The 12,305-nt window shown below is 41.7% G+C and overlaps 1 protein-coding gene across 5 annotated transcripts; it reads left to right on the forward strand.

Moving 5' to 3' along the window:
* Positions 1-1,909: 1,909 nt before the first annotated feature.
* GBGT1 (globoside alpha-1,3-N-acetylgalactosaminyltransferase 1 (FORS blood group)) lies at positions 1,910-9,914 on the forward strand. Of its 5 annotated transcripts, XM_032981522.2 has the most exons (8): positions 1,910-2,161; positions 2,251-2,321; positions 2,910-3,025; positions 4,137-4,199; positions 5,467-5,517; positions 5,616-5,651; positions 7,710-7,844; positions 8,311-9,914. In XM_032981522.2, the coding sequence occupies exons 3-8, from the start codon at positions 2,964-2,966 to the stop codon at positions 8,993-8,995; spliced, it is 1,032 nt and encodes a 343-aa protein (XP_032837413.2). In that variant the 5' UTR covers positions 1,910-2,161; positions 2,251-2,321; positions 2,910-2,963; the 3' UTR covers positions 8,996-9,914. The 5 variants fall into 5 exon arrangements, with proteins under 5 accessions (XP_032837413.2, XP_009968373.3, XP_032837414.2 ...); XM_009970071.3 differs by lacking the exon at positions 2,251-2,321; XM_032981523.2 differs by lacking the exons at positions 2,251-2,321; positions 5,467-5,517 and having other exon boundaries at positions 1,911-2,161.
* The last annotated feature ends 2,391 nt before the right edge of the window (positions 9,915-12,305 follow it).

Below are 12,305 nucleotides of genomic sequence, written 5' to 3' on the forward strand. Positions count from 1 at the left end.
GTCTGTTAGGAGATTCTGTCATTAACTGCTACCACATCTATTCAATTTTTGTTTGCATTCATTGTGAATCCTAGAGTTGTAAATCAGTTGAGGACAAATACAGTAAATGTCAGTAAGATGGTTTTAGATGCAAGGAGACATTCCAAACTCATCTGGCTCCAATGTTCTTGCAGATTTATAACACAGAAACTGAAGCAAAGGGGGAATGCCTCAGCTGTGCTCCTAATGATGCAATATTTCAAACTATGTGTATTACTTTTCCTGAGGGATTGGATGTTTACTCTCTGAAGACACATGGAAGTATGCTATGCCTATTACAATAGCTGAAACTGCACTAAAATAACCAGAACACCCGTGTCTTTTTTTTTATTATTATTATTCTGTGTTAATTTTACTATTAAATTTGAGGATAATTTTTATTCTTTCTTCTATCTGTTCATTATCCTCTGTCCTTCTCCATCACTCAAGTTCTATGCTATCAGTCTCTGTACACCATGGCGATAAGTGCATGAGGATGGTCAGGTGCAGGAAATGAGAATCTCCAGGAGACTATCTGCAAAGTGGTACTGTCTTATGTTTTCACTTATGCTTTGGGGGAAAATGTTGAGAGAACGTTTAGGAAATTGGAAAGTGGTATCAAGCTGGGAGGGGGTGCAAGCATCACAGAAAACACAATTCAAGCAAGGCTCGATGTTTTAGAAAAACAAATAGCCTGAATATGGAGTATAATTCCATAAAGTCAAGTACAAGGTTTTACATGTCATAGACCTGGCTGGGAGAGGTTCCACAGAAAAGATGTGTGGATTACATTTGGCCATAGGCTGAATGTCATCACCAGTGCTGTGTTCTTGCAAAGTAGACAAGTATAATATAGCAATGTGTGAACTGCCCCAGCATTTCAGCTTTGTGGGGCAATCCTGCTTTACTCAATACTGGTGAGAGCTCAGCAGAAGTATTGGGTTTGGTTTGGCACCACATTTCATGAGAGTGGATTAGAGGCACTTCAAATGGAGTTGATAGAACTAATAATGAGTCTTGAAATTAACAATCTACAAAGAAAGCTTGATGGAGTTGTGGTGGTTGAGCTGACAGAGGAGAGAAGGAAACATCATAGCCTTCAGGTTCGTAAAGGGAGTCTCTAGGTTTGTAAAGGGAGTCTCCAGGTGCGTGATCACTGTCATAAAAAGGCATGGACCTAAGCTCCAGCAAGTGAGATCCTGGTTGGAAATTAGGAAGCCTCCTGATAAGAAGGGCAGTAAAGTACTGGCATAGGTTTCCCACCCACCCTATGTCTAGTCAGCTCTCAAAGAAGGATTGAAAAACAACTGTTTCAACCTTCTGCACACTTGTCCATTTTGCATGTGCCGGAAGCGTCAAGCACAAGGTCAGGTATGTGGCACTGAAAAATCCTGGCATTGGTGTAGCAGCTCTCATTACAGAATGATCACATGAATTAGATAAAGCTGATCAAAACATAGAATAACAGCTAGAGCGGAAAGGCTGGTTGAAAATCCTTCTACATTTGTGGCTCTACAGCATTTTTAGGCAAGAATACAAAACTGCTCAGCATGAATCCATGAAGCCTTTGAATTGTGGAAAGCCAAGAGTGAGAGAAAAAACATTTTTTAAAAGTGGGATTTTGTGATGCTTCTTGGTGAAAGCTGATTAGATTGGTTCACAGGAGAGTGAGGAAGAAGCACCAGAGCAGATTTCTTTATGGCATAATAAAGCAAATTAAAGAACTTTTTACTACTTGTCCTTTTATAACCAAAGAAATTAAAAGTGGGAAAATAGCCACTGCCTTCAGCGCTGCTGTATGCCTTACCAAGGGCCAGGACAGAAAAGATCTCTGTGATGCTTACTTCAGCCTCCCAAAAATAAGTGCCCTGTACCAGTTCCTCCCACTAATATCAATGCTACTGACTGTCTATAAATAGGAGTTAGATAAACAGCCTTGTTTTTTTTCCCCAGGCTCCGGTCACGTGCTAGAAAGTGCTTTCCTCTGACTCAAAACTGCATTACAGTCCCTGCAGCAGCAGCCTGGAAAGCTTTCTTTGCAGAAAAGCACTTTATGTGAATACAGAGGATGCCGCGGAGGCGGAAGTGAGCTTGCACATACAAGAGACGGGCCTGCAGTACCATAGTTCTGTATTCGCTAAAGGTAATAATGAATGTAGCCTATAACAATTAATGTGCTTGTACCGAGCCCTTCTGGAGGCCACATGCAAAGGCTTTGTGTGTTTGTCACAGGTCCCATGGTTCACACTGTGGGAACCTTTACTTCCCTGTGAACAGAAAAGCGATTAATTTGAGCTTTTAAGGTAAGACAGCTGAGCTAGGGGAAGTTGATTTTTATGCCTGTTGAAAATGAAGTAACTTCTTTGACTTGCAGAGAAATATACAATATGAATTACTATTGTCATCTAATGTTTCTTTGCTTGTATCAGACGTTGGTTTACCTTTCTCCTGCATGCACCTTTGGAGGGAGCTGTCTTTGGCTGTTATTCTTATGTGAAAGATGGAGTTCATCAGCTAAAGTGATAACAATTAGGTCTACATATCACTTGATAGGATTGATTTTGGTGAGTTTATTAAATTGCAAAGGGTGTGTGCTTTACATGAATAAATGGAATCTACAGAAACTAGAATTAAAGCAGAATGCACTTAATAATGGAATCCAGCACTTACAATTGTGATTAGATCTCACCGAAATAGAGAGGTTTCTCAAACGGTTTACAGGAACTGCCTCAGTGACTAAGTGGCCCGGTTCCTTCCATGTTCCTGATTTCAGAAAGACTGAATAGAAATTAAACTGCTTGGAGCCCCTCATGCTCCTATGATAAAATAATCGATTTCTCTCATAGTGAGGTATTTATAGCCAATTTCCCTTGCTTTTTTGTTCTTTGCAGATTGAAAGCTGCTACAAGTAAGAAGTTGCCTTTTCTTCTTCCACTCCAGAAGGCATGATTTCCAGGAAAGTGGTGGGATCTCTTGTCTGTCTGTTTGTTGTTACCTCATTTATCTGGTAAGCATTTGCTGGCAAGCTTGGTTGTATTTAAAACATCCTGTCTATATCTATGCTATGGTAAAAAGAGTATTAGCAGAAAAATATAGACTGTGCATTTTATGTAAAGTCCCTGTTAGATCTGTAAGAAAGAACAGTAATTCATATAATAGATAAAGTAACACTAGCAGAGGGAGAATCCTCCAAAGGGAAAGAGAAATAAAGGCCAATTGTGTCTAAATTAGGCTGCTAACACTGTATCTGACTCACAAACAAATGTTCAAGTACAGAATATTCTAGTTAATTTCAGTTCAGGCCTTAAGAGATGATTATCTGTCTCTTCAGACAGCCCAGACTCACTGCAATGTAACTAGGGATAGCTTTGTAGCTATCACGCATTGTGGCTTTCAAACATTAAGAATATTTGTAGCTTTGAGTATACTGACCACTGAGTATGCCATACAGATTCTCTTGAGCAAACTCAAATGTTGAAAGGAACCAGAGATCAGGAATTTCTATTAACTATTATGTTATTAATTATTACATCATTATTAATTATACTGTATTTTTGATGTCGCAATTTGCTCTTATTTCACACTGTAGGTAGTTGCATTTCAGTGATAGTTACGTGTTTGTATATAAAAATGTATGCAGACTGTGATCAAAACTGAAGGGAGAAAAAAGCCTATACAGCCTATTTGTCTGGTATGCAAATTAAAGGACGCACACACAGCAGTCAAAGTTCCAGGAAGTGTCAGTATGTCACAACAGTCTATACTGCATATTTTATCCATTTTGGGCATTGCCTTATATGTCTCCATTTGTGTATGTTTTTCAAAAATGTGTAGGCCTACATTCTGGAGACCAGCTGAAACAAATAATAATACTTTAGGCCGAATGTTACAAGCTGGATGCTTCTGGACCTGTTTTGTCCTGAGCTTCCCATTTATGCCTTAGCAGCAGTATATTACATTAAAATGTGAATACAGTGGATCCTGTGCTAATTAGTAAAGTAGATATGCAGTTAGCTAGAGTTACTTCTCAAAACTGTGCTAGATTCTCAGGTCTTGGAAAAGCCTAGGAAGATATCTTTCAACATTACCTATCTTTAAAAGTTTCTTTGCTATCCCAGGATAACAGTTGGGAATGGAAAAGTGCGCTACCTCCCATATTACCTTCCTTGCCCCGAAATCTTGTAAGTATCTCATTTTGTATGTAACGAATAACACAGATCATTGTTACAGGAGCTGTACCTCACTGACAGTATAAGTAGTTATTAACAAGTAGTCACTTCGTCTTTATTTTATGAATCCATAATTAGTCACTCTCTTAAAACAAAATGGTAATAATGCAATCTTTTCTGCTTTAGTCTGCTTGCCCTTCAGGACAGCTCTGTATTTGTACAGCATGAGTGAGGCCTTGTTTGTTGTGGGTCACAGAGACCGTGACTAACAGGTTAACATTGGCTTTATTATCAGAGTGTAATCACACACGTGCACATGTACACACAGGATCTCACTGTGCTTTGAGATGTGGATTAAGTATCCCAGCTCACTAGGAGAAACGTAAGTCAGAGAGGTGAAATGAACACTCATATAAGTAGTTCTGGCAGAGTTAGGAATAACGCCCCAGTCTCCTAATCGCATTCATCTTCTTCATTCTATGATCTGTGCTTTCCACTCACTTTATGAATGTATTTATGTTATGGAACTGCTTGAGTCATTGACCAGAAGCCTGCTCTGAACAAATTAAAGGGCTTCTTCTCCAGAAACCTAGGAGTCAGCTTCATTGCACGATGCAAACTAATGTATACTGACTCAGCATGGGTCCCAAAAGCTATCTCGAAGCTGCATAAAATAGAATTTACACCGTGGAGGAGCAGAGTATATGGGCCTAAGTGACTTTACTGCCATATTGGACCATAGCTGTAACATGACATGCCTCTGCTTTTCCCATCTTTTATCATGACCTACTGATCTTGTAAAAACAAAACAAAACAAATGCAAATAAAAAAGATGATCTCTTATAGACGCATTTCTGATTATTTCAAGACATTAAAAAACATTGTGTCTAGTAAGATGCTTATTTCTTTGAGTGCTGTTCAAAATGCGATATATTTCAGGTATTTCAGCTCTCCAGGTGAACTGGCAGTCCCCAACAAGCATGCGCTTCCCTAGATTTTGACCCCTAAACTCTGATTTACCCACAGACTCGGAGAGCTGCCAGCATCTCTCTATCCCTGTTCTGTTGTGTGCTCTCTTTCAAAATTGTTACTCATCTGACAGCCCTTGAATGTACGTACCAGCAACGTCTAACTCTCTGTACCAGGCAGAGCAGTGTGCACGGCAACAAAAGCGAGGACTTGGACAGCTGTCAGTACAGCAGCAGGTCCTGAAGCTGAACCTGGTTCGTATTTTAGGAAAACCATTACAGTCCCTTTCTTTCCCCACCCAATCATATAGCTCCATGAAACTCCAATATACAGAAGAGAAGCTGATCCAGCTTTTCCCCCAGTAAGTACTGGCTTTTTATTTCCTGACCTTTAAACTGCTGTTCCTCTCTTCTGGGTATATTCATGTATTATTTAGTCGATATTTCTTCCATTTTACAGGTTATTTTATCAGCAGCCAAGAGTATTGGCTCCAAAGTAAGTTGCTTTGTTTGAACTTTGTTGTTTGTTTCTTCTGACTTTGGTTTGGGTACTCTGTGGCACTCACAGTTTCAAAGTCCTGGTACACACTGAACAGTACCTTGTTCCATGGGAAGCCTAACCATATGGGTATGTCTACAGCTGCCTATGCTGCTATAAGATTAAGTTTAGTCCCTGTATACTTGTTAACTTACTTACTGTAAATTCCCACTTAATACATTAGCACACACAGACAGTCTGTCTACAGGAACTCTTTGAGATGGGAGATCTAGAATAGCTGGAAGACAGTGAGAAATACCTTCTGGAATTGTGTTGTAGCTGTAACCAGCTATGGGAGAGCTTTGAATCCATTTCAGGGCAAAATCAAGCAGGTGCCTTGCATGACCTTCAGTAATGGTTTTAGTTAACCAGCTGGATCCTATGCTGGAAAAATTGCAGGCACTCACACAGAGGAGTCTCTATGAGAAGCAGTCCAACCAGTGAGTTTAAACAGACATGGAAGGTTTCAGGCAGCAGCAGCTAAGAAGTGACTTAGGCAAACGCTTCTTGTCAGCTCATGTTGTTAGCAGCCTCCTTCGGTCCATCTCCTATGACCTGACACCTACCTCTAGCAGTTCAGCTTCAACAGGCACCATTCTTTTGCATGTTAGTAAACACACCCTGTTGGTACGTATCTTCTTCCCCCCTGCTATTTCAACAGGATGTGCTAGGCCTGAATATTTTTCTCTTCCATATTGGAATAAATCAATGTATGAAATCAGCTAGTACATACTGGACTAAATGAGGAGAGAATCTTGTAGCTTTCTGTGCTCTCTGTCTTCTGAGGGAGTTCACTAGCATGCACCCGAGAGGATGCATACCATGGAAATGAGTCATTGGGAAAGCCAGTGCAGCCCTTTAAAATGAAATGAAAAAAGCCCTGCTTAGAGAAGCAAACTTGCAGATTTCTTTCCCTCTCTCCTCATCCAAAAAAGGATAATTAACACAGTAAGAGAATGGATCGGTTAGTACATTTTCTACAAACCAGATTCTTCTCCCTGTATAATTTAACCTTTTAATCATAGGCATTACTATAGGAGGGAGTGAAATTGTTATTCTCATACCCACTCAGGCTGAAAGTATTAGATCTGGTTTGAACGTATACTGCTGCCTCGCCAACAAACTGCTCCCCACAGGTCTCTTGGTTTGGTTCTTGTGCTGTTATTGCCTTGGGAGCGTGTCACATGGGAGAGTGCTTCAGCCTCCAAGTGTGGCCAGGTGCCGTGCAAGACAAACTTCATTAGCAGAAGGTTACAGATCATGGTCTGGGGCAGATGTGAGCAGGCTAGGGTAAATTACACATCATAAATGACATTTTGTTTTAAAACCAAAAAGGTAAGAAAGAAACCCTGAAAACAAATAAGAAAGTTGAAATAGCATTGCATAGCTGTAATAGGTCATAATCAGACTCTGCTGCATGTATATTCAATATTTCCACTACCCACACAGGAGATTAAGGATTTTCTATAACTTTGTTACACATTTGAATGCTGGCTCACATACAGAATTTTAAATTATATCTGAATGTGTTAAAGCTATATATAAATACTGGAAAAATAAACTGTCATGTCACAAGCTGTATTTTAATAACACAGCAATGGGGTATATTTTTATAGTAAGTTTCATATTATTACTTGTGTTTTAATCTGTATGTAACAATCTGCATCAGACTGATAGCAGATATGCACAGCTTCTCATTTTGTGAGTTCAGTGGCCATTAAACTCTCTTCAGCAGGAAAGTCCAATGAATTAAATGAGATTTTAGTAGATCCTCGGGTTTTTGCCCATTTGTTAAACGGTGCTTAATTTCATTCCAGGAACTGAAATGTCCATGCTCAGTAACCTTAAATAAGAGGGATGGGAAAAAACTCTGAAGATAATACCATCCATAATGAGTTAATGCTGGTACACACATTCTGCTTCTAGCTGCTTTATTAGTGTTTCTTTCCCATTTACTGACCTTGAAACCAGAAGAAACAGTTACAATTCATTAACATTCCCTTTCTTTTCCTTCAGGCGTCAGGATGTGCTGACAGTCACACCATGGCTGGCCCCCATCATCTGGGAAGGAACCTTCAATTCTGAGATTCTAGACAGTGCCTACAGACCACTGAATCTCACCATAGGAGTGACAGCCTTTGCCATTGGAAAGTAAGTAAAGCACTCAGTGGGCACAGTTCTTGGGTTGACATACTATGTACTTCCTCTGTGGAAAGATCATTTTGGCTTTTCTTATCCTCAGCAGAACTGAAATCTGTCCCAATGTGTGGTAAACTTTTATGCCCCTGTGTTGTGCCCATAATCATACAAGTCCACAAGGTAACAGGCTCAGCATTTAAGGTACCTGAAACATGGTCAGTATTTTTGAAGAGCTAGCATATGCCTTGGGAATTAGAGCTGTAGGTAGGTGGTTGGTTCATCAAATCAGGCATAATCCACCTCTTCCTTGTCCTCCCCTATACTTTTACCTGTTGCATGTGTAGTGTATGGATCCTTGCAGCAATTGCTAGTCAACACTCTTCATCCCTTGTCTTCTTCCATTCATTAAAGTACCCTTCATAATCCACCATGCATCCCCTTGCCTCTGCTGTGCTATTCACATGTTGTATCTGCACAGATACACAAGGTTTGTGGGCCGCTTCTTGGAGTCAGCAGAGAAACATTTCATGAAAGGCTATCGGGTGAACTATTATATCTTCACTGACAACCCTGAGGCAATTCTCGATGTTCAGCTGCAACCTGGACGAAGGTTTGTCATTGTCCCCATCAAGAAATACCCCAGCTGGCAAGAGATCTCCATGCGTAGGATGGAGGCCATAAACAAGCACATAGCAGAGATGAGCCATCAGGAGGTGGACTACCTCTTCTGCCTGGACATTGATATGGTGTTCTACAACACCTGGGGGCCTGAGACCCTGGGTGATATGGTAGCAGCCATACACCCTGGCTATTTCAATGTCCCTCGAAGCCAGTTCCCTTATGAGAGGAGGAGCTCTTCAGCAGCCTACATCCCTGATGGAGAAGGGGACTTCTACTACGGAGGAGCCGTGTTTGGAGGGCTGGTCAAGAAAGTCTATGAGTTCACCAAGACTTGTCACATGACCATCCTGACAGACAAAGCCAATGGGATCATGGCAGCCTGGCAGGAAGAAAGTCATCTCAACAGGCACTTCCTTTCCCATAAACCCTCCAAGGTGCTTTCTCCAGAGTATTTATGGGATGACAGGAAGCCAAAGCCCCCTGAAATTCACCTCATACGTTTTTCCACAGTGGATAAGAACTACAAAGAAATAAGAGACTGACCATCTGGTCCCTGCAGCGATGTCCTCCACAAAACCAAACTCACTGAATATAAGCTCCCACAGAACATGCCCCACCATGAATTTTTGTTCCTAGTGTGAACAAACTGAGAAAGGAACGTGTGGATAACTTCTCTGGAGAACAGGAGTCTGAATGCATTTCAGAAGCAGCTGCCAAAGTGGAGGTGAGAATGAAAAGGTTTCTAGGTTCCTAATCTTTGTAAATACAAGCCTCCCACTTGAGGCTGCAGCTCACAAAAAGGCATCCAAAAGGCCAGTTATGAAATGCAAGGCTGTCCTTATAACAAGGCAGTAGATGTCTTCGCCTGAGTGTTTTCCTGAGGTCTAGCAGAAACTTAGCAAGAGCACAATGGTATTTGACATTCCTGAGGAGAAGAAGTTTTAATAACAACATTTTCATTTAAAAAAAAAGAACTTTGCGGGGTAGTATATTTTCATGCATTGTGATTTAAACTCACACCCTTTGTCAGGATCAGGAGGAAACTTGTGCTCAGAGCAAGTTATCCTTGACTAGCATGCAGCAGGATTTCTTGGACCTTCTCAGCAGAGAGCTGGTGCCAGCCATTGCCAGCAAGAACGCTGGTCTGACAGGACAAATAGTGTGAATTCATATAGCAGTTATCTTCCAAATCCCAATCTGTGTTTTGGAGACCCGAGTTTAGACAGAACTGGCACAGCTCAGACCCAGACTAAACTTCTTTGGGTTTATTTCAATCACAGATGTGCTCTGAACCTTTTTCCCTGGTTCACATGTCTCTCTAGACCATGTAATCTTTTCCAAAACAGAAAATCTGGTATTGAGAGGTTCGTGTTCTTATCCATTGCTTCAGTCCTTTCCAACTTTTCTAAGCTTTGTGAAATAAATTGGCTAGAAGATGCTGGAACTGACAATAAGAGCTGATACATTTCCAGAAAACGGGGTGATTTCATTTTATTAAATGCTCTAGTGAAAGTGGGAGTCCCAGCTGGAAGTAGGCTGGGGTTAACATTTTCTTTGCATGAATGTGATGAGAAGCTGAACCAGGCATTTTGAAGCCTCTAAAGCCTGACAGCTCACTCGGGTGAACAGGCGCAGGGGCGGGGGGGTCCAAACACAGAGGAACAGGCACAGCTTGCCAACGACGACAGAATAATTGCCAACTGAGGTCACAGGATAAAGGTTCATGTGCCACCTCCATTGCCACGCCATGTCTGCCATAAACATCATCCCCGTTACCTCCCGAGGCATGTTACCAAAGGGCTGTGCAAGCCTGTGCCACGCTCATTTAATGTGAGCAGGGAGAGAGACCACAGGGAGAAGCAGAGAATGGCAGCACTGTACAGCATGGAGACGAGAAGCAGGGGTGAAAGGGCTGAGCTGACTGTTTCTAAGGGAACAGGGTTTTTTTTTAAAAAAAAAAAGAAAGAAAAAAGGCTCATTTGGCAGAGACATAGAAAATGGGGAAGAAGTGCCTGACTGTTCCTGCTTCTCTTCACATGAAAAAATTGTTGTGTAATAGTGTATCAAGTATTCCAAGCTTTAGGGCCCAACCACTGATTGTAGATGACTTAACGAACCATTTCAGTGCTGTGTGAGCAGGCTGAAAATGGCACTTGACAGTGTCATTGTAGGCATTTCATCTTCCAGATGACTAATTAGAAAAGCTTTCACAGTACCCATAATACAGATAAGGTACACAAAATACCTCCAGCCCAAAGCCCCTTGTGGCATCTGGGTCTGTTGATTTATGCTTTATCCAGAAAAGCATCTACCCTATGGTATTTTCTCCAGACTCTTCTTAGTGCTGTGGTGCTGGAGGAAGACACCCCACTACGTAACTAAACCAGAACTGAATCTCCTGTGAAGATATCTGTGTTTGTTAACTGGGCACATCATCTAAGCCAAAAGGGTAAAGAAAGGTCCTTATCCAAGTATTTCCAAAAGGATATATTTCCACCAAACCCAGGATTAATACTGTATGTTTCTTATTTGTAAAACAGTTGTGTCCAAAGGCCATAACTGAAACTGAGGTCTCAATATGCCAGTTCCTATATACATGCATATGGATTCTTTTACAAGCCAGAAGGAACTGTCTAGTTTGATCCGCACAGGACAAGCCAGATAATTTTATCTCCCGATGTCAGTATCAAGCTCACAAGATGTATCTGGCTGTGCCAGATCTCTTAGAAAAGCATTCGGATCCAATAAAAACATGAAATGATATAGCAGCCACAAATCCATAGATCAGCTGTGCCAATGGCTAATTCCCCTTATGCCTTAATTCTGCTCTAAATTGGTTTGTGTTTGCAGCCATTTGGCAGAAGGAAACCCTACTAAATTACTTGAATTTCTTTGCAGATATCCATAGCCTATACTAAATCCAGCATGAGAGGAAGTTCTTCAGCACAAATGATGTGTGATAGAGGGTAGTCTATGTTTCTGGGGTACCTGTTCTGAAAAACTTTTGTGAGATGCTTGGTCTCGGGCTCTGCTTCCTAGCCACCTTTCGGCTGAATCCAGGACCCTGTCATCAACGCAGCAATGGCCTGATTTGTGCAGTGCCAAACATGTTTATCTTCCTGGCAGGCCCACAGCTTCTCCCCAGGGGAGGGTCTTGTGTCACATCTTATGTGACACAGTTCTGCTCGACAGGGCTGTGATTTGAAGCAGTATCTAGAAACTCCCCCTGCCTCCAGGGAGCAGAACAATGTGACTGCAGAAACACACTTCCCAGTACAGTGTGGGAGATGCTCCCTGAATCAGCTCATGCCCTCCTCTAATTAACGAAAGCCTGGACTTCTGCTGTGATTTCCTGCTGATTAATCCCTTTCCCCCACCACCAAGCTTTCCTTCTCTCATTTAGATTGTGCACCCCGAGGCTTGGGGGCAGTGTGGGAGCTTCACAAGGACCTAGTTTCGATCTGAATTCCCCACCACCATCCCTTGTTCAGTGAGGAAAATGAGGTACATGGTAGCAAGGCAGCAGACTGGCACTCTTGCATGTGAGGTGTTCCTCCACTCGCCACAGAGGACAGTGCTGTCTCATGTGTCCTTGTGCCAAGGGAATTTGGACTTGGAAACACACACGCAGTACTGCATGAAAAGTGAATCACTACATGTAAACAAATCAGCAGCTGATTTACGCTGCCTGAGGATGTGATCATGATTGCAAGGTATTTCTGACTCAAGCCCTGTTTGTCCTTAACCAAGCCTCAGACCAGCAGCTTGTTGCCTTCCCAAGGGCCCCTTGTTCCATCCGTCCTTTTCTGCTTGGCTGGAACAGACTCGTCATTCATTGTCCATCTAATTTAA

Source organism: Tyto alba, unplaced genomic scaffold (assembly GCF_018691265.1).
Source record: "Tyto alba isolate M040663 unplaced genomic scaffold, T.alba_DEE_v4.0 Super-Scaffold_11, whole genome shotgun sequence".
In the NCBI taxonomy this organism is placed as follows: Eukaryota; Metazoa; Chordata; class Aves; order Strigiformes; family Tytonidae; genus Tyto; species Tyto alba.

Excerpts from the sequence above, each read along its gene's own strand:
- GBGT1 (XM_032981522.2), top strand. The coding sequence starts at position 2,964 with ATGATTTCCAGGAAAGTGGTGGGATCTCTTGTCTGTCTGTTTGTTGTT. Across the intron at positions 4,200-5,466 it reads CTTCCTTGCCCCGAAATCTT|CTCCATGAAACTCCAATATA; the intron begins GTAAGTATCTCA and ends CCAATCATATAG. Across the intron at positions 7,845-8,310 it reads ACAGCCTTTGCCATTGGAAA|ATACACAAGGTTTGTGGGCC; the intron begins GTAAGTAAAGCA and ends GTATCTGCACAG.